Below are 20,860 nucleotides of genomic sequence, written 5' to 3' on the forward strand. Positions count from 1 at the left end.
CACTGTGATGTGTCTAATACAACTACTACAAAAATAGTATATATAATAATACAACATTGCATAGTATAAATTAGTACATTAGTACTTTAAATTCCCAGGAATATGCTATAAAATAGGTTTGGCTGTTACCCACCATGTATGTGGAGCTCTGATTCATGCATTAGAGGCTGACTTTCTGCCACCGCAGATGGGTAGGTGTCATTTCCGATGACGCAGTCGATCAAGGTGGAGTTGCTGATGTTCAAAATCAAGATGGTGGAAGGCGGACTCCGCAGTGCCACTGTTCATGAGTGGGCATGGCAGAGAAAGGGAAGAGAATATGAGAATGGGAAGTTGTTGTTCCAGAGTGATGTAAGAGCAGAAATGCGTCACTATCACTTCCTTACAGCTTCTGGATTTATGGAAAGAGTTTATTTAAATGATAAATGCCACAGCAAAGAAAGTATTTGAGGTTTGTCTGTGGAAAATGTGCTGCTAGTAAAATGTATTAAGTACACGTATTAATGTAGCTGGTTGACAGATTTTGTTCAAGTTGTCTACACAGAACAAACTGCTGCATAAAATGATGGGAAAAGCTCCTTTATGTAAGAATTCAATGATTCAAAGGTTTATCTGACACATAAGCAAGCTATAATAAGAGAAAAGGGAATAAATAATAAACTCAAAGAAACTTACCTTGTGCATTATTATCCTCCTCAGGTTGATGATTTGGAGCTTTAAAGAAAGCAAAAGGGAGATTACATTTTGAAAATGAAATCAAATTCAAATAAATGATCTTATTATTATTATTATTATGGACCATGACATTACAGCAACATGCAAAACAATGATGCAAATATTCATTTGGATTTTACCTGGGCAGGCTGTGAGCTTCTCACAGAGCAGAGTGTCCAGCGGACAGCAGAACAGCTGACAGGCTCTTCTGCAGCTCTTCTGCGCCACCCTGTGCACCACCTGGATGATCCTCTGCAGGCTGGAGTCTTTACAGGTCATCACCTGAGGGAGAGAGGCAGACAGGGGGCCTCAGGCTCTCACCTCACCCACTCTCGCTTCTTGACACAAACAGCGCACACCGCAAGACCACCTGACGCTCGGTAACCCTGTTTTTCTAGGTCACATGCTCTCTCTCTCTCTCTCTTCCTCCCTGATGCTGGGATTCTTTTTTTTTTTTAAACCGAAAGTCACAGTAGACTATACGGAAATAGTTTGGTGGAGCCAAATTTTGTTACAAACTCAAATTGTCTTCAGAGTATTATAACGTATTATTACTTATTACTGCTGTTACTTCGATTCAGGTGAAAAACTCTTCAGATCAGCTCAAAGTGAAGTGAGAGGGTCCGAGCTGTAATGAGAATAGTAAGGAGATGTAATGGATAGAAACCCACCTGGTAGAACGGCGTCCTTTCTTTCGTCTTTGTGAAATTGCTGTTATTAAAGGGCCACAGCGTTGGAGGGTCGGAGGTGTCCATCATACATGTGGTAGTGATATTATCTTCGTTAAAGCGACGAACACGGACTCATATACAGAAATTTTCGGAAAAGCCCCCCCCCCCTCGATTGGCGCATGCGCAGTTTACATTGGGGTTTCCATCTGTGTAGGAGTGAAACTCTAATTTAACATGTAGTGTGACTTACAGTGATTTTAGACCTGCACCGCATTATCAGTTTTTCCCCAAACCTCTCTCTGTGTTTTTGCTAAATGAACACTGCAGTAATATTGCAACTCCCTCCCAATATTAAATGATGGCATATATTATTATTCTGAAGTTTGGACAAACAGGCTGCGCTCTCCCCTTGCCCTGTCCTGATGCCTTCACTGCACCTCGTATAAACCTACTCTTACAATCTCCAGTATGGGAGCGTTCACACGCAGCATAATATGGTAGCATTTATACAAGCAAATCTGGGTCAATGGTTCATGTTGTTTATGCCAAGAAATAAGAGGGCATGAATGTGTTTTGCACCCAAGCATCAGAATGAAGAGTTGGATGATGCAACAGGAAGGCAAGGTGGTTTCATAGCCTACTGCAGGTGTAAACCGCCCACAAAGCCTACAGAATAACAATCTTCATCTTCAAAACATCATACTTTTGAGGGCATGTGATAATGTCAAAATTAAGAAACTGTTGGAATATGGTGAGACTATCTTCTTTAAAGGTGAAATAATTTGTTTTCTTAGTCTTTTGGATGAAATCTAAGTTAAGACACTTGCAGCTCATAAGGCAAATTCTTCTGTTTTGTCACTGCTGACTGTGTTTATTGATCATAGCAGGAGTACAAACTTTATTGTTAGACTGTGTATAAATAAATTAAAATAACCAATACATAGGCCATCAGCCAATAGGACATTCACACATTGATGAGTTTGGTAAATAGTAATGTAGTTCCAGGCCAATCATATTACTCCAGTGAGAGGGGATTGCTCAATGATAGATATGACGCCATATATGGGCCGTAAACAGGGGAAATACGAATAGGAGGCGGTACTGTAGCTGGTATAAAAGAAGTATTTTCCCAAAATATGTCTCTCAAGTAAGACATACTATGAAAACAACAACAACAACACTGTATACTCATTGGAAGTGTCAAAAAGCTGAGATAAAAAGAGAACCAGTATTGAGAAATGAAAGTACATACATGAGGGATTAAGTACAATTTAAGAATTTGCTACTAATTAATTGAAAAGTCTTAATTCATTATTTCCTTCAGGTAATAAACGTTTGATATTAAAAAATCAATATGCTCTTTTTCTCTGAGAAAATTGACATTAGCAACTTTTTGGCTAAACTTCATCATTTCTGTGCATATTAAAAACAAAAATGAAATGTGATCTTTCATTAAAATGTCCCTAAAAAGCATCAGCTTGATGTGAAAGCATTCACACTGAGTATTAGCGATCATAGGAATACTAATGTACCAGAAGTGAACACAGAAGGCGCCAACGCAACAATGTTTTTATCTATGAAAGTCAGAAACTGACAAAAAGTACAACTGGATCATTGACAGTATGTATAATGGACAGAGCTTTGGGTCTGTGAACTGAAGCCAATGTAGAAGTGTCTTAACTTCTATGTAATGGCCAGCAGGGGTTAGCTCCATTGGCTGCATAAAAGAAGTACGATAGTATTGATTCTCATGGAAAATGAGTCTTACTTCACAATTTATTTCTACAGTAAACAGCGTCCTTGGTCTCTAGAGTCAGGTCTTGTTACATACAGCATAATGTTAATTTAGTAAAGTATGGTCCCATTTAGGGTAAAATAGACGATAAAGCAGGGTGTGCTTTGGGGTGTCTCATTTCAGCTCTTTTCAGAAACCTATTCCAGTGTACTGTTTAGCTGTAATGCGAGAACGTGTGTGACCAGGCAAAGCACCATTGTTTTCTACTTTGGACCAAGCCCCCAGGAAGTGCACCTGGCTTTGAAACCAATTTGTTATAGTGGCAAAACCGTGTAATTACAAAAATGGCTTCTGTCACGTGATGCACACTGGCCCAAAAAGACTTGTTCCCATAAGGTTACATTGTGAAAGAAACACACACCTCTGAAATGACTTGTCTTACTATCAGTTACCAGTCCGATAACATTTTGAAAGTCCAGATGATTTGCAAGATTAAATTATTTATCCTCATTCAAGTTAACGGAGGGGTAAACCGGAAGTTAGCCGGCTTGGGAAGCAGAAGTCTCTAGATGTGCAGTATGGATTCATCATTATTTGTAGAAGTGGATTTTATGGTTTTATACACCACTGAGCAGCTTGAACGGAGTGGTGCTCCAACACTGTATCCACTTCTCTTAATACAACCATGCTATGGACGTGTCAAATGAGCACAACTAAACTCAGTTTGCAGTATGTCACTGCTGCTGGCTCCAAAAAAAACAACATGGCAGCGGCCATAATGCCAGACTTCAAAACGATACTCAACAAACCAATGGGTTCACACTTGAATATCAATAAATAATGTAATCAGTTTAAATACATAAAATGTCTTTAGCTTTATACTTCTCCTTTAACATCCAATCAGGTCTATTTATTTGTTTTCCTTTTTTGATGATCAAACTATTTATTGTGTATGTCTTTAGATATATATTTATGACTTTTCACTATAGTTTCGGGGCTCCATAGTTAGTACCACTCGTTCCTGAGCAGTTCAGCAACCATTTTTCCGACTGCACATGAAAGCACCATAAAAGCTCCATGAATATAGTGAATCAACCGGCAGGAGCAGTCAAGAGTGGAGATCAGCAGAGAGCAGGAACAGCTTCCTGGATGGAAACTAAACGCAGGAGCAGAGCAGACACACACACACACACACACACACACACACACAGGCCAGACAGGAGCGAGCAGGACGTTTAACATGGTTTTAGTTTTCTCTGTAACCCCGGTGCGTGTGTGAGGAGGGCGGAAGCAGCGGGACGGTGCTGGAATTAGGCGTTGACAGTTCATTATAACAGACTGTATCAACACATGTGTCACTGTAAGAGCACTGCGGCTGTGGATCTGGACTCAGGCAGCTCCTACACCCAGTGGTCCACAGGCAAGGTAGGTCCCCCCCTCTCTCCTCTGCTCCTCCGGCTTTTGTCTGCATCACATAGACCATCCATTTAGCCCTAAACGTTTACATCTTACAAAATATACACCCAAAATGCGTCAGAATCTGTATTTTGACGTATCCGTGAATGCAACCTTGAAGGGCATGCAGATGTGTCAGGTTCATGTGTCTGCTTGCATGCAGTGTAACAGACTAGATATAGGCTAACAATTATTTTGTCACAAGAAATACAATGCTAATACTAATAGTGTACTTGTAGAAAACCATGCATGTATAACTGTGAACTGACAGTCCTCCCAGAATATGACTTTAAGATACCTTTAACACAGCAATGTAATTCAGTGTCCACCAAACTGATTCAGGTTTAAACTAGTGTGCACTAGATGAAGGTTTTCATTTTCACTTTCTTCATATTGCTGTGCTTCAACTTTTATGTGCTCTCGTTTTTGGCTCCCTCCCAGAGACACACAGGTTACTGGGCCAGAAATCCAGAGAGACAAACAGGTAGTGATTGCAGCTGTATAAATGATGCCATATAAATTCTGCCACACACTCCCCGAGCACACAGTTCCAGCTGCCTGCTTCCCAACACAGTGGCAGTCTGTGTAAAAAGCAGCAGCAGCTTTTCACCGGGCAGATCTGGTTTTTCCGTTTCTGCCTCTCTGGTCAACAATGATGCTTTGATCCCCCTCCCCGTGGCTGGAATGCCATCTAGACCTTGATCCGGGAGGACTGCTAATCACAGACTGGCCAGCTCCACACCTAAAAGGAACTATTAGCACACAAGGGCATTTTAATTAATGAATAGCTTAGTTTGAATGTGGACTCTTATTCTGGGCTTTAATTGCGTGCTCAGGGACTGCAGTCAGGCCGGGTTTTTGAGAGCCAGTGCTGATATTGATGTCTTTAGATGGAAGCCTGTGGTTGTCAGCATTTTGTATTGACATTTAATATATCTAAATGTAGTCAAATTCAAGGTGCAATGCTTCTGAAAAAGCATTCAGACTCATTCATGCAAACTTCAGCCTGTTCACTGTATTTCATGAACCATGACGTATTGATGAATTCTACAGTTCGTAGCCAAACATATCTGATTCGTCTGCTCTTAGATTAAAAAGAAAACTTCCACCTTCCTTATCTATTGACCGATGGTTGCCCAGGTGATCTCAAGTTCCTAGAAACTTTAACGTCATTTCAGTGGTTCAGGAATGAAAGGCTTTTATTAAATACATATTGGAGTTTCCATGCGGCAGAGCTATCTGATCAGAGACCTGTTATTTTCCCATGTGACACTGTGGGGCTGCTTATGCTTGGGCAGGACAGGACAGGTTGACAGCATTGTGGGATGATGACTGCAGCCGGCTCAGCCAGCCTGTCTAAAAGCAGTGCAGGAGGATACACCATGACAGTGCAGAAATACCAACGCACGCAGCTACACAAGCCCCACTATCAGTGATCTGCATGTACGCCGCCGCTGATCAATAGTACATAATAAAAGAGCACTCACTGAAGAATTTAGGACACTGGTAGTTGTTGGTGGTGGCTCTATTGACTGAGCTGCTCCAAAGTTTCCTGCCAACTTTAACAGTCTGCTGAAATAGAGAACATTGTGCGTGGGATAATGTGTGATTTTAACAGCCGCTCAGGCTGCAGAGTGTGTTTTTAACGCCACCGTTTCCTGTGTGACCCTGTTTTGTGTCCAACCACTGTTATCTACAGGATTAATCACAAATCCCAGATTATGGCGTTATTATTTCTCATGCTTTTTGGGATTGGACAGAACCAAAGGGATGATTTTTTGGGTTTTGGTGACTTTGGTTCCCTTTAACACCAGATTAGGCCTTTAGTATCCACCCACCTCTGCTCTGTTCTCCCAAAATATGTAACTAGTGCATGATGTCTGAGGACCAATGGTGGAAGTCGTAGATTTCATCTTGATGGTTTCTGTGAAATATACCTTTTGAGTATTTTTTAACCATGCGGGGTGGTCCACAACTTTGGTCCAGACTGAAAAATGACTTCTCCTCTAGCGCTACCATGAGGTTTATGTTTGTGGGTGAAGTGAAATTGCTGGACATCTGAATGGATTGCCATGCTATTCGTTAAACAACTTCCTCTACCCCTCAGGATGAATTGTAATAACTCTACTTCTGCTTCTAGCCTCTGGTCAGATTTGTCCAGTACTTTGGTTTATGACCAAACACCTGCACAACTATTCATATTCCCATTAGCCTGTGCTGTATTTTGTATTTAGTGCTAATTTGAAAATGACATGCTTAATTTCGGGCAAATATTTTGACCCATACTGCTATAGGATTCACTGTATTGGGGGAATGATAATTTTTGCATCCTTATTCTCATTTTCATTGAAAGATATGATCATGGTGACAGTCTGTATAATATGGAGCCGTTGGTAGCTTACCTGGTAAAGCTGACACCCTGTGTACCCAAGGCGAGTCCTTGCTGTAGCGGCAATGGGTTTGGCCTGTGGCCCTTTGCTACATGTCATCCCCTCTCTCTTCCTCTTTCCTGTCTATCTTGATTCGACGCTTTGGGTTGAAGGTTTAAATGTAGATTATTTAGTCTCATTCCCGGAGTCCCAAAGTATGTGGCGACATGGAAATGGGGCTCAACAGTCAACTATCTTTCTTGGCTCTGATTGGTTGTTTTCATTCAGGCCTGGCTACATGTGACTCACAAAGCTTGACTGTAAACTCTTTCTCTCTCAAATTTCACATTAAAAACATACATTTGACATTTGTTACTTTAGTACATTGTCCAAATTGTCTCTTTGCAACAACTGAAGATCAGAAATGTTGAACTCTAAAATATCCAAATATCTCTATATACAGGTTAAAATCTCAGTACATTTAAAACGTTTTTTAAAACCATTCCTTTTATTTGAGTGAATTGCCCTGTTTTCACTCTCTCTACCCCCTGTAATTTTGCTTAGTGCTGACACTACATGCTAAACAAAATACCTTGCAAGTACCTACTAGCAATGGCTACATGAGCCGAGTATTTACCATGTTCCTAAAAACGATTGACAATCAGTTTCTCCTGTCAGAATGAATGAGGAACACACACCTTGGACTTTGGCCTTAAAAATGACAGCCATTTATGGAGAAACAACAGACATGATGAAAAATTGATAATACTACAGTAATGACGCATAATTATATTTTACTTCAGGCAGCACGCAGCTTTAAACAGTGAGTAATTCATCTCCCAGGTAACCAGACAATGATGGCGATGCCCTCAGGGACAGGTGAGGTCATTACGATTGGTATACCAGTTACCAGAAGTGATGACAGCCTTACGGAAACAAGGTGCAGTGTTGTCAGAAGCCCGGCAGTGGTTGTGTGACCTGTAACAAAGAGGAAGAAAAGTGTTACACCTACACTGAAGAGAAATAGATGCTAATAATTCAGTTTCTGTTCCAGGAACATGGAGGCTGTAGCTCCTCTCAGTCCCCAGCAGAAGGGCTAGGAGCAGCCTGATACTTCCCTCCTTCCCTACCCACATGCCTCGCCCCACCATGGCCAGCAGGACTCCCACCCTGAGCCAGGAAACTGGGGATTTGCCACCAGGGACCCCCGAGGCTGGCGCAAACCCCCAGCCAGGGCCCGAGGTCTTCTGTAAGCTGTGCCTCAGCGAGGAGCCGCCTGCAGCCACCAGGGAACTGCAGAGCTGCAACTGTGTCTTCTGCACAGCGGTAAGAAAAGAGGAACATAATATTTCAGATGTTTACAACAGATAATGCTCAAATTCAGATGTGTTTTTTGAGCATTTCAGGGTTGCTCAAGGAAACCACATCAGGACACATTGGCTGGAAATCAAACCTTTGTTACTGAGTAGGTTGCCTCTATGCTATATTTAGATTGTCTTAGAAAATTCAAGGACTCATATTGCTCATGCTTTCAGTCCCATTCTGTAGGCGGTGAAGATTTCACAAAAGTGATCCAACAGAAAACTTTGCTTTGTGCAATTTTGGCAAATCTCCAGCATCTAAATGACTTGGAATGGGATGCTCCTCTTTATTGCAGCACCACTTCCTGCTGTAAGATCTAAAAATAGATCCCTTTATGGCCAAATCTCGCATATTACAGCTTTAGTGAAATGAAGTGGTTTCAACACAGTATTAGCTTTCTCTCGCATTGACTTTCTTTGTCTTCTTGTCCTTGGAAAGTTTTGTGATTCATCAAAGCTGTGCCATTTTTCAGCTTCTTGGGACCCAAACTATTCCCAGGAGCTTTTTCTGTCCCTTTATAAGAGAAGACATGCTATCACAGGAATACAGAGCCGTATTATTTATAACACAGTTGGCTACTACACTGTTCCTGTCATGACATGCCCGCCCGGTGTTTCAAAACAGAGATGTCGGTGTTATGCCCCGACACAGTAAGGTTGCTAGATAGTGGCAGGTGTTAATCTCTGTCCAAGCGAGGCAAGTTGTCAGTGTTGCACACACAAGGTCAAACAGATAAAACACACACACATACACAGTGTCACGGGGGAAGAAGGAGGAAAATGGATACAGTAAACCCTGCTTATCAGTTGGACTTTTATAAACCTGTTTCTCCAGTTTGGTTCAAGAGCACAGAGTGTATTTGTTTTTTTATCCCAGGTCAGTTTTTGGATGAACAGTACATTTTGCTTCCTGACAAAGCACATGATAAGCACAGGTCTGTATATATGTGCAAGACATCTACCATTTATTTCCAAAGAAAAGGGACGTTTCAATGTTTTTGTTTTTTCTTCCTCAAAATTGTCTCCCTTTGCGCAATGTGTAGTAGTTCCTCCTAGCCTTTCACATTTAATGGCTGAGGCAACACGAGACTTTTGACGTGTAAATGCTGATAAGGAACTGATGTTTATGTGACATTTAGTTTGCCCTGTTTTCACAACAGCTTGTTTTTCCTCTGCTTCGTTTGCTTTTACTAAATTTGTCATGAATCATGTTTTAATGTGTATTATGGTTCACTCAGGTTGGACAGTAAAGATAATGTGTTTTGTTATATTGTTAAGGCTTCCCTCCACTACATATGTTTGATCTTCATTGTGCAGAATGCTGTCTGTGCAGAGTTTGACAGTAGAAGGAGGTTTTCACATTCATCTGCTGAAGGTAGAAAGTTTCTCTGTGCTCGTTGAACATCAGATTTTAAGGGACATTTTTAAGGATTTTAATGCAGAAATTATAAGTTATTTGTGAAAAAAACACATCAGACATACATTAGTGTTCCTAGCAAACTATTATTATATATATTTGATACTATATTATATACTTATTTGTCACACTTATTTGTATACATGTATACAAAATACTTAATTCTTGTCTGGATCTTTAAAGTGTATTGCTTTTTACAAGGGCATGCACTGTAATGCATTATTATGGTACAATTCTCCCCGTTCCATTCAATATCCAGACTAATGCTGCTGTTTTGTTTCACCCTCTCCAGTGTTTGCAGCAGTATGTTCAGCTGGCCATCACGGAGGGTGGGGGGGCACCCATCACCTGCCCAGATATGTCCTGCCAAAAGACTGGAGTGCTGCTGGACTCTGAGGTATGCCCTGTTCCAATGATATGTAGGTCATGAGTGAAACAGAAACATAACAAAAAATCTTAAGAGGATTGTCTTAGGTCTTATGCAAACAGATTTTTTTGGAATGTTCCTAGAATTTCCAAACTGCTGTTTTAATATATATTTGTTTACAGTCCAGAGTGCTGCAAGCAAACTCCTTAGAAATCTACAGTTGGATTTCCATCCGTGTGTTTTTCAAATTGTGTGGGCCTAAATGACATTTCTGAGGAAATTCTCATTGCTTTTGACCGGGTAACATGAGTTCATTTGAGCACTGATATAGAAAGTGAAACTCCATGAGCAGCCACACATCATAGATACTGTGTGTCCACGAAGAAACTTAAACTGCTGATTCACAAACAAATGGAAATTCTGCTACTCAGTTCCTCATCTGTATTCCTTGCCTGAATACAGCTGCATTAAGACACTTATTGTAAGAAAAGCCTCTTTAACTGATGCTCATTGGCCTTCCATCTGAATTAGAGATGATTTGATTTCCATCCCCCATTATCCACCAGTAAAATTAAGCAGATGTGAGACGTACAAAAAATTACTGGGGAAAAGTAACATGCACAGCAAGCAGTTTTAATACAAATTTTAGTCTGTCTTTAGTCTTAAAAGATTGGAGTAATAAATAAATAATGTTCTCAAGCTTGCTGGTCTTGGAAATGTAACTAATTGGAATTTGCTGCTGTAAGCTGATATTGGTTTAAGCAGACATCTTCAGTATTTACCGACCTTTGTAAGATCTTTCTCATGCTCGTATGTAATGTCATCTTGCAGGTTTTACTACAACATAAAAATGGAATGCAGCCTGTTTTTTTCATTTCAAAATGTCGTAATCAACACTTTCTTTCTCTCTGTGGCTAATCACTAGCTACTGAGGTTTCTTAGAATAATCTTAATGCAGCAATTTGCAGTTGCTAGGTGACCAGTTGATCCTGGATGATATTTGAAGCTACATTTTTTCAAACTTTTGCATGTACACAGAAAATGCCATAAAATGTGCCTCTGTGATTGCAGATAGCTAGCTTGGCCCCAGAAGATCAGGTGGAGCTGTATCGGCGTCTGGCGTTTGAGAGAGGTAGGTATTGTTGCATTAGCATGCTGATGACTGGTGAAGGGCAGTGGGCTATTTCAGGTCGCATTTCAGCTGGTGGCTTTAAGCAGCCCCACATAGTGCTGAGCTTCACATGCCTGGGATATTGCGTGGCCTGCTGCCCTTTTTCCTATTCTGCTCTGGTCCAGTCTTACACTGGAGATTACTGAAACTGTGGCTTGAATACCCTCAGTCAAACCAACCATTACCAGCAGGAAATTCAATAACAAATGCTTCAAGAGGTCAATCTTACTATTCGGTTAAATTGGAAGTAATGAGCTCTTCAATGCTAATAAATTGTGTGACCTATGTGTAACTGATTGCGCCACATTGTTTGCGAAGGCAAACTCTATCTGTGTCTTGCAGTGAAACATAAACTAGAGAGCAGAGGGAGAATAACTGTTGAAATAGGTTTCTGTTGACATTTACAAATTGCAAACTGAGGTTAGTTTGCCTTGTAGCTATATTGGTCTTTTCCAGTTGCACAGTAACAATACGCTGTGAAGCCAATTATAGTTATTGTTTACTCCAGCTACAAATCAAAAGACTCATAATATTGGAAGTATAAGTAGGTGCAAAGGACAGGCTGTTTTGCAACAGTGTTTCCCTTCTCTTATGATTCATAATGAAAGTATGAGGTGGTTTAGGGGATCTGAGTCAGATCATGAAAGCTCCAGTTTTTGTTGTGAATGTGAAACAGATTTTTTTGTAAGCATTCTACATTTGAGTATCCTTTATCCCTCTGTCCTCATAAACTACATAGAAATGTGTTTGCTTTAATAGATAACCAATTAGAAATGAGAACAATGCATTTGTTAGATATTTTTAGCCGTGCTGACTAGGGATGGTCGATCCACTGCTTTGGCTTGGGTGGAAATATCTGGATTTGGATATTGGATGGATTTCCATGACATTTGGTACATTCATATCCCCCTCAGGATAATAACTTTGGCGATACTCTGACTTTTCATCCAGCGCCATCATAAGTTTTAACTTAAAATGTGTCCAATACTTTGGTTTATAACTAAATACTTGTAAAACTAAGCAAATATTAGCATGCTAACATGCTGAACTAATATGGTGAACATTATATCTGCTAAACATTAGCATGTTAACATTCTCATTGTGAGCATGTTGGCATGCTGGTGGTTTTGGCTTTTAGCTCAAACCACAGCTGTACCAAATTCACAGCCTCACCCACAGTGGTGGGCATGTAGTCTCTTAATCTTGTTGTGTATTATGCCTTTTCTGAATTCCAATTAGGTAATTTCACATAAAAATATACATTTGAACTATTCATACATGTACCTTGCATTTAGCATTCTATAACACTAAACTAAGGTTGTGAGCATGGTAAACATACTGTACCTGCTGCTAAACCTTAGCATGTAGTTGTAATCTCACAGAGCTGCTAGAGTAGATTTTCTTGTCTGTAAAAAATTTTTTCTGTTAAAGTTTCATTGGAAGAAACCTGTATTTTTACTTTACCCACATCCCAAAATGTAATGCTGTAACTAACTAGTTAAGAGTTAATGCAGGAGCCAGTGTTATAGTATTCTCTTTAGGGCTGCAGGATGTTTTAATTATGACTTCTCATCCACAGTTCAAATGCTAAGATATTCAATTCACAAAATCAGCAAAAAACACAAAATCCTTACATATGAGAAGTTTGAATACGTGAATGTATGAGAATATTTGACAAATGAATCAACTGATTGCTTCAGCCCTAATTTTGTTTGTCCCAAACCATGCAGGAACATGAAAAGCACATTATTGGGAGCTTCCTGTAGGTCAGAGCAGTAGTATTACTGATTGCACTGATAGTACTGATACAGATAGAAGTGCTAGTATTACTTGGAAAGTTAAGTTTAGACAGTGGCAAAACTTTTATTTTGTATGTAACATTTTAGCTGCTTGCTGTCTGCTTCACAAATGTCACATCCCTACTTTGCTTTCTGCAGGAGTGAAGTTGGACCCCAGTAAAGCCTGGTGCCCGGTGCTCGAATGCCAGGCAGTGTGCAGCTTACAGTCGAGCACCGAGGGCCAGCCCACTGCTGTGCCCTGCCCGACCTGTCACACCATCTTCTGCTCCGGGTGCAGAGGCTCCTGGCAGGACGGCCATACCTGTCCTGAGCTCGAGCCCATGATGTCACCCTCACCCACTCATGAAAGCAGGTCAGTCAGTCAGCCGCTGCCCTGTAGCCACAGAGTCTGAGCAGCACTTGGAAAATGATACTGTGCTGAAAGCAGGATGAGTGTGTTAGTTCAGGACCTGGAGGGATTTACAAAGAAACACTTGTTACTGCTGTAAACAAACTGGTAACTGAATCATTGCATTAATGGGTTTTATTCACCATTCAATTTAAACTACAAAAGTGGAGGCATATTAGAGATTTTTTAAGATATAGTATGTACTACCTTGTGTGTTCCTACACTATCAATTCCATTATTTTATTTTATGAGGAACATGCTTCCATTTATTATAAATAGACTTGACAGTTATTGTATCTGGATATTTACACTGGATTGATTATACAAGTGATATGTAGTGCCTCATCTCCCAGCAGAGGCCCTGCACTGAATATAAACATTATTTCAGGATTAATAGCTTCGTATTCCTCAGCAGTGCCCTCTGTGTCGTGCCTGTTGTATAGCTACATTACTGCGCCGCTCCGAGCCATAGCTCTGCCAGACTGACTGATGTCATTGGGGAGTCACTGACTTATATTGGAATTCCATTGTCTCTGTGCCAAAGGGAGGAGGAGGGTGGGCACCGGGCCAGTTAGTTCACTGTACAGAAGGAGCCTGCGCACTGCAGTGAAGCGGTGGTCTCTGCAGTGTGCTGTGGAGGATGGAGCAGGCGTGAGGAGAATGAATCAACTTTAAATTTGAACTTGAGAGCATGATATACATTTACCTCAGCCTGCAGGTTTAGTCGTCAAACACAATGTTATTGTATCAGGGCCATAGCCAGTATTTCAAATAAGTAGTCTGTCCCCCAGTGCAACACTCCCTTTAAAGTTTTTGACAAACCAACAAAATATTTCAGGATTTCCACATTTTATTTATTAATTTAATTCATTTGATCTACCTTCACAATGATCTCATTGTTGTTTTAGAGCCTTCTCTACACTAACCTCAGATTCCAGTTCCATTTCCACTTTTCATTTGATTATTCAGTCTGACATCAGTTCATGTTGTTTGCTGTTTGGAAGGGATTCTTAATCCATCAGCAGCGAGTGACATATCAGTTGTGCTAACTTCATTTTCAGCGGTACTGCTTGTTAGGATTTTTCACATCTCTCAAAGAAGTATGCTGATGTAATACTTCAGTCATCAAGGTTTTTGTGGCAATTTTTCTGCCTCTATTTTTCTGGCTCTGGAACAGGAAAATGACATCTGCATTCTTAACCCTGCCTACAAAGCTCACTGACTTGACTGTTACGGGGGAACCAGCTGTCAATGCCCACAACACCAGACCTCTTTGAATCTTTGGGCTTAGAAATCCTACATTTTAAAGCTGTTCTAATCAATATTTTTGTATTACCAATGGAGGAAATGACAGTGTACAATGTGAAAGGCGTTGCTTGTGGTGTCGAACCAACAGAGAATGATCAGCTGACTCTGCAGTTTCCCTTTGCACAGCTCAGGTTTTGAGCATATTTTAGCTCATTGTTTTGGTTTCATGGCCCACATCTTTTATGTTTTGTTGTTAACTGCTCTAAAGCATCTACCGGCCCAGCCCTGTACGACAGACAGATAAAGTTAGCACCAGAGATGCTAGCTAAAGAGTGAGATATTCCCCTCAGGTGGTTGTGAGCTAAAAGAAAGTTAGTTTAGGGTTTACATTCGTCAGGTAGCCAAACACATTATTCCAAATGAATGCTAATGTTGCTATTTGTCTGCAGGATGTGTAAATAGGCAATTGTCTGCTAACCGTTTAGCTGTAACCACTGTATAAGGTGCTACTATGTAACAACTGTAGTCACAGACTGTTGTCCTGCCCCCAGATAGTCAATAATCATGGATGAATTTATTTTTATTTTTAATTAATTTAATTAATTAAAAATAATTGTAGAACATGAACTCTTCCAGTTGTTGAAACCCTCAAACATGTCTTTAGGGATTTCAGTGGCAGCTATGTTCCTGTATTGTACTTACAGAATGCTTCCCTTATACATTTGAATCCCAAAATAATTAACCCAGTTCAAATTGAGCGCTGACCCCTAACTCCGCTGCTAAAAAAAGATTTCACACTCTTGAGGCCTACGTGGCTTCATACAATGTGGCCCCATTAACTGCATGCCTGATGTCTCTTCTGGGTTTTTCTCCCTGTCCACAGGGCCCGCTCCGACAGTGACTCTGACATGCCCATCAAGCAGTGTCCTATGTGTGGTATCTACATCGAGAGGAACCAGGGCTGTGCGCAGATGCTGTGCAAGAGCTGCAAACACACCTTCTGCTGGTACTGCCTGCAGAATCTGGATGTGAGTCTCCCCTGCTGCCTAACTCTGCTCCCATGATGATTTTTTTACTGCCTAGCCACCTGTTTTAGATTCTGTCTATTCTTTTCATAACCAAGTTTAAAACACCGCAGCCTCTGCTTCGCTATCTTTTGTCAGTTTGAGTTTGAATATCCTCGGTGATTGCTGAAAGGTAGATTTCATGTCTCAACGTGTGCGTTTTGTAATTGCAGGGTGATATCTTCCTGAGGCATTATGATAAGGGACCGTGCAGAAACAAGCTGGGACACTCCAGGGCCTCGGTTATGTGGAACAGAACGCAGGTGAGGCCATTGAGCAGACAGCAGAGCCAGACACACAGTATTCATTTCAGGGTTGTGGTGACACTGTCATTGTCTGAATGGATTAGCCTGCAGAGCCTGTGGGTGGTTATTTCATGCATGGGTTTGATTTTAATAAAACTGTGCCATCACACTACCAGGATTGGATGTTAAAGATTTTGGACTCCATCCCAGCTGCACTGTTTGGCCATCAATTCAGTTAGTCACTGTTGACATACTCCCCAATGGGGACGTTGCTGAAGACCATGCAGGACAGTGACTCTCATTCACTCTCAGACATGGGAAACAAACCAGCTTTGTTCTGTTCATCAGCTGCTGCATTTATTGCTGAATTTCCATTTAAAGACCCATAAAGTGTTAACTTTTTGTTTTTCCACCAGTGTGCCCAAATAGTCCTCCTATCAGACATTAAGCTGAACTAATCTCAGCACTAATCTCAAACTCCTGCCCTGTAATGATGTCGTCTGTTCAACCAAACAATTACAATTGGCCGCCAAACCTACTTTCTTTCCACTTCCCCTGCTCTGATGCCATTATCACATGATTAGTATCGAGTGTGCAGCGGACCTCCTGATTGCGTCTCGGTTTGTCTACATTGGTAAATGTCTTGGGAGTCATAGTACAACAGCACAGTTGTTCCTTGCGAAACAACTCATGACAGGATTGGTTACACCCTTGCCTAACCGGTCCTATAAGTTTTACATTCTGCCTGTCTCAAATTCCTCTGCCACTGTAACTCCTTCTTAGCTGCCTCCAAACACAGCTGTAGTGACAGTACATTTAGAGCACTAAAAACTAAATTTGGATTGAGATAGATCACCATACTGACTCTTCATATACACTACATGGCCAAAAATATATGGACATCTGAACACTACACCCATCTGTGGACTTCTCACTTGCTCTACCGCCTATTAATATGCTGCTATAACAGCACACCCCCAGCCATTAGTGAGGTCGGAAACTGATGTTGGACGATAAGGCCTGCCTCGCAGTCGGTATTCCAGTTCATCCCACCGGTTTTGAATAGGGTTGAGGTCAGAGCTCTGTAAAGTCAAGTTCTTCCATACCTAACTTGGAAATCCATGTTCTTTGTGTATGTTCAAAGAAGAAAGGGCTACACACAAACCTCAAAATTGGAAACACACTACTGTCTAAGATATCATCGTATATTGTATATAGTATTAGGATTTGCTTTCATTGGAGCCAAGCCCAAACCATAAAAGACAGTCGTGGATGAAACATACACAAAAGAATGTGGACAGGGATGTTATATACTTTTGGCTATATAATGTAGTACTACACGATAAATACAAAAAAATATTTTAAATGTCAAATGAATAGTAATATCTTCATCATGGTCTAAGCAGACTGCTCTGATCTGAATGGTTCAAGATTATGACTACCCATAATCCCACGGGTACCCTGACATTATGTATACTGTCAATGATGTAAACGTATGTTGCTTGTATGTGGTTTTTCCATCAGTGTTTCATGTTCACCATCTGTCATTGGCTTCAGTTGCCATAAGTAACACCTCCTAACACCCTGAAGCATTACAGTATTACATACTATATATTTTATAGTCTTACATGACATAAAATGCAGTGAAGAGGCTGATGGAGGCTACCAGCCTTCTCAGCAACAGTCCCATTTGTTTACAGTAATTACACCAAGGCATGACATTTGTAAGGATTTATGTGTATGTAGATACCATCACTAATTATTAAATATTATAACCATTGGTTGCATTGGCACCAAATTGAAGCAGCATAACTGTAAGCCTGTTTACACATCCAGCAGACACAGACCAACATTACATTTCATTTTGGGCCATGTTTCCGTCAGTCTGATGAATGGAAGTGCTTTCAGCTCCGTTTTGCTCACGACCAACATCTGAGGGAAATGATTGTCTCTTTAGCTGCTAAATGTTCACCAGCTAGTTGCTAACACTGCCTGTTTACTGTTTAGTGCTGTTTAGGTAGTGTACAGTAGGTTTATATGAGAACAGTGAGAGTGAAACAAAACAGTAAAGGGGTGGGCATACAATCAAAACAATAAGCTAATAAGAAGCTAAAAATGGCACTGAAGAGTCAGGTGATAATTCTCTGACTGTTCCTCACTAAGATTGACCCCTTTCACATTACACATAATCATTTGAGCCAGTGTTAATATAAGCTGTTGGTGCAGCTTTAAAGGTGTTGTTGTGTTGTCCCTCAGGTGGTGGGTATCCTGGTGGGGGTCAGCATCATCGTGCTGGTGACGTCTCCACTCCTCCTGCTGGCCTCGCCCTGCATCTTGTGCTGCGTCTGCAAGCCCTGCAGCGGGAAAAAGAAGAAGAAGAAGAAGAGGAAGAAGGACCTCAGCCAGCCAGACTCATCAGCATCATAGCAGCCCCCCCTCTCATCAGCCCAGGATCACTCTGCTAATCTCATGAGGCCCAAGGAAACCGAGAGAGTGCAAGTGCTGCATAAAAAGAGAAAAGTTGTGGAACAATGGAGGAAATTTTCATGACTCGACAGACTGGTGGTTCAGTAACGTTGTCGGGATCAACAAATGCAGACTTTCAACTTAAAGCTCTGTGAGAGAGCTGCTCAAAAATCACTCTTGAATTACAAGAGCATGTACTTTATATGGTAAAAGTGTAAATAGTGGGAGAATGAATGTAAGTTACTCACCTACTTGTTTTCAAATGCACAACAGGTAGTATGGCGAAGGCAGTGGCTGTGAGAGTTTTCCTGGACAGGGCTTTTGTAATCGCCCACCTCTCTCTCACACAGACACACAAACACACACAGTTCAAAGTGCAACGCCACCCTCATGTGCCAAACGTCATGATGCCAAACCAGAGATGTTAGGTGCTCAAGTGCCTCACTCTACAGTGCCTGGTGCTTGGTCGTATTTGTTTTGCCTTCCATTCTATCTTTATCTTATGCAAAAATTTTAGCATTATGAAAATGGACAACCGTCAGGACAACACAGGATCCTAAATCCCTAAACGATGCAAAACATTCGCAATGGGAGAAGGCAAACGGTGTCATGTGTGCACTGTATATTCTGTACTGATATGAAATATGATAGGGCTTCAATGGTGCACAGAGAACTTCCCTTCTGCAAATGTTTGTTGTTTCCACCTGGCATATGTTCCAGACCAAAGGCTCTAAAGGATAATGTGTACTTTTCTAAAGTGTGTGTTAATATGTATTTATGGGTTATGTGTGTGTGGTATCCTGTTATAATTTCTACGTTTCTGTTGATGTTTCTGCATCAGATATTTTATAAAAGCGCCATTGTAATTGAAATAAACATGCATCAGGCGGTACTATGTTTTTCTACAGGGACATTTGTAATTTCATTGCTTGTTGCTTCACTTTTTTTTAAAGGTTGTGACAAGAGAGTACGTGGAAGTTGACATAGCAGAAGTTAAAATATATTGTTGCCTCTGATGAAAAATTGATAAAGAAGAAGACACTGTCCACTTAGTAAAAGCAAGCATGTAAAATAAATCAGAAATTTAGAGGATTGCTTATGGAGGTGAAATATATTTTCTGTTGATACCTTTTAAGGCATAAAAGGCATGGAAAGACAAGATAACATAACAATATGCATACAGTAAAATAAGGTAAGAATAATAGAGTCAAATGAAATAGAAGCTAAAAATAGAATAATACAGATTAAACAGAGAATAAACATATACAACACATGAATAAATAAGACAGTGACAAACAGGAAGTGTTTCCAGTTTTGCTTTAAACAAAGTGAGTTTGAGCAGACCTCATGTGCCTAAAACTGAAAGCTGCAAGTGTCATAATTACTTATTATAGAACACATTATATTATTATTCTTATTGAAGACTGTTAAAATATTCAAAACAGCTTAACATTTCCTGAAAATTCCATATGGAAATCTATATATTTTGACCCAACACTGCTGGTGAGACACACATTGACATACAAAGGTTATATGGCCATATATCAGATTTTTGCATTGAATTGCAACTAAAATATTTCCACTAAATTAAATGACATAATCGAAGTTTAATTTCACTGCAAATTCCTCGTAAATACTAAAATGCAAAGTAACGCAAATGCAGCAGCTGCTGCTGAAGGACAGTTTCCTTTTAAAGAGATTTGATGACACCTTGTGGGTGAACGGGGAACTGCACCCTTTGTTCTGGAGGAAGGACGTGGACAAAGTTGCAGCCTGCCTGCAGGAACCGTACAAGTTGAGATTTAGCAATGGCAGCGCAGGAGGAAGTCTTCGCGGGTAAAACATGTTATTGTAATGCTCAAAGGTGTTGTTTACAGGGACTGCTGTACGTGTGTGTGAGTGTGTGAGTGTGTGTGGACGTAAAGCGTCCAGTGTGCAGCCGTAAACAACGAAGGCCTTGTGGGAGTTCAGCTAAAGTGCAATCCATATTATTTTGATTTGTTTGCTCAGACATGTCTGTGTGTGCAGGGGATGGTAGTTCCGTCCTCTGGCTGTTGACACACTACCTCTGTGTGCATGTCTGTCTTCAGTGTGTGTATGCATTGAATGGTATTGTATTACAGTTTGAAACAGCTGTCTAACAATCCTTGAATACAAGAATGATGTTTTTACAGTGTGAGGTTGTCATGTAACGTTTCTGGAGACATTCACTGCATATGTTCCATGTCACATTCAATACTTCATTAAATTGAATACTGCATATTGAACATGTGCTGCACAGGCATTCCCAAGATCCCATATGTACCCAGTGCTGGGGCAGGAGATGTCATGTGCTTCAAACACTACCGTGCAGAAGAGGTGGGCGTGACACACACACATACACACACACA

General features: G+C 40.7%; 2 protein-coding genes across 2 annotated transcripts in view; both read left to right on the forward strand.

Annotated features, from left to right (window-relative positions):
• Nucleotides 1–4,234: 4,234 nt before the first annotated feature.
• rnf144b (ring finger protein 144B) lies at nt 4,235–19,381 on the forward strand. The gene is made up of 8 exons (XM_035673073.1): nt 4,235–4,545; nt 7,999–8,270; nt 10,015–10,119; nt 11,161–11,221; nt 13,198–13,411; nt 15,579–15,723; nt 15,933–16,022; nt 18,261–19,381. Exons 2-8 carry the CDS (start codon nt 8,079–8,081, stop codon nt 18,429–18,431), a joined length of 978 nt encoding a protein of 325 aa, XP_035528966.1. The 5' UTR covers nt 4,235–4,545; nt 7,999–8,078; the 3' UTR covers nt 18,432–19,381.
• Nucleotides 19,382–20,184: 803 nt separating this feature from the next.
• Nucleotides 20,185–20,860, forward strand: part of LOC118335662 (xylose isomerase-like) — a 5,008-nt gene continuing 4,332 nt past the window's right edge. The window contains exons 1-2 of the mRNA XM_035672082.1: nt 20,185–20,306; nt 20,752–20,828. Coding sequence (XP_035527975.1) covers nt 20,279–20,306; nt 20,752–20,828 — 105 coding nt within the window. The 5' untranslated portion in view covers nt 20,185–20,278. The remainder of the gene's footprint in view (nt 20,307–20,751; nt 20,829–20,860) is intronic.

This window comes from Morone saxatilis, unplaced genomic scaffold, assembly GCF_004916995.1.
Source record: "Morone saxatilis isolate NCDOM2014 unplaced genomic scaffold, NCSU_SB_2.0 Contig24, whole genome shotgun sequence".
Classification (NCBI taxonomy): domain Eukaryota; kingdom Metazoa; phylum Chordata; class Actinopteri; family Moronidae; genus Morone; species Morone saxatilis.

Bases quoted from the DNA above. Each gene is read 5' to 3' on its own strand.
- rnf144b (XM_035673073.1), top strand. From the start codon at position 8,079: ATGCCTCGCCCCACCATGGCCAGCAGGACTCCCACCCTGAGCCAGGAA. The intron at 15,724-15,932 runs GTGAGTCTCCCC...TTGTAATTGCAG, and splicing joins ACTGCCTGCAGAATCTGGAT to GGTGATATCTTCCTGAGGCA. The intron at 16,023-18,260 runs GTGAGGCCATTG...GTTGTCCCTCAG, and splicing joins TTATGTGGAACAGAACGCAG to GTGGTGGGTATCCTGGTGGG.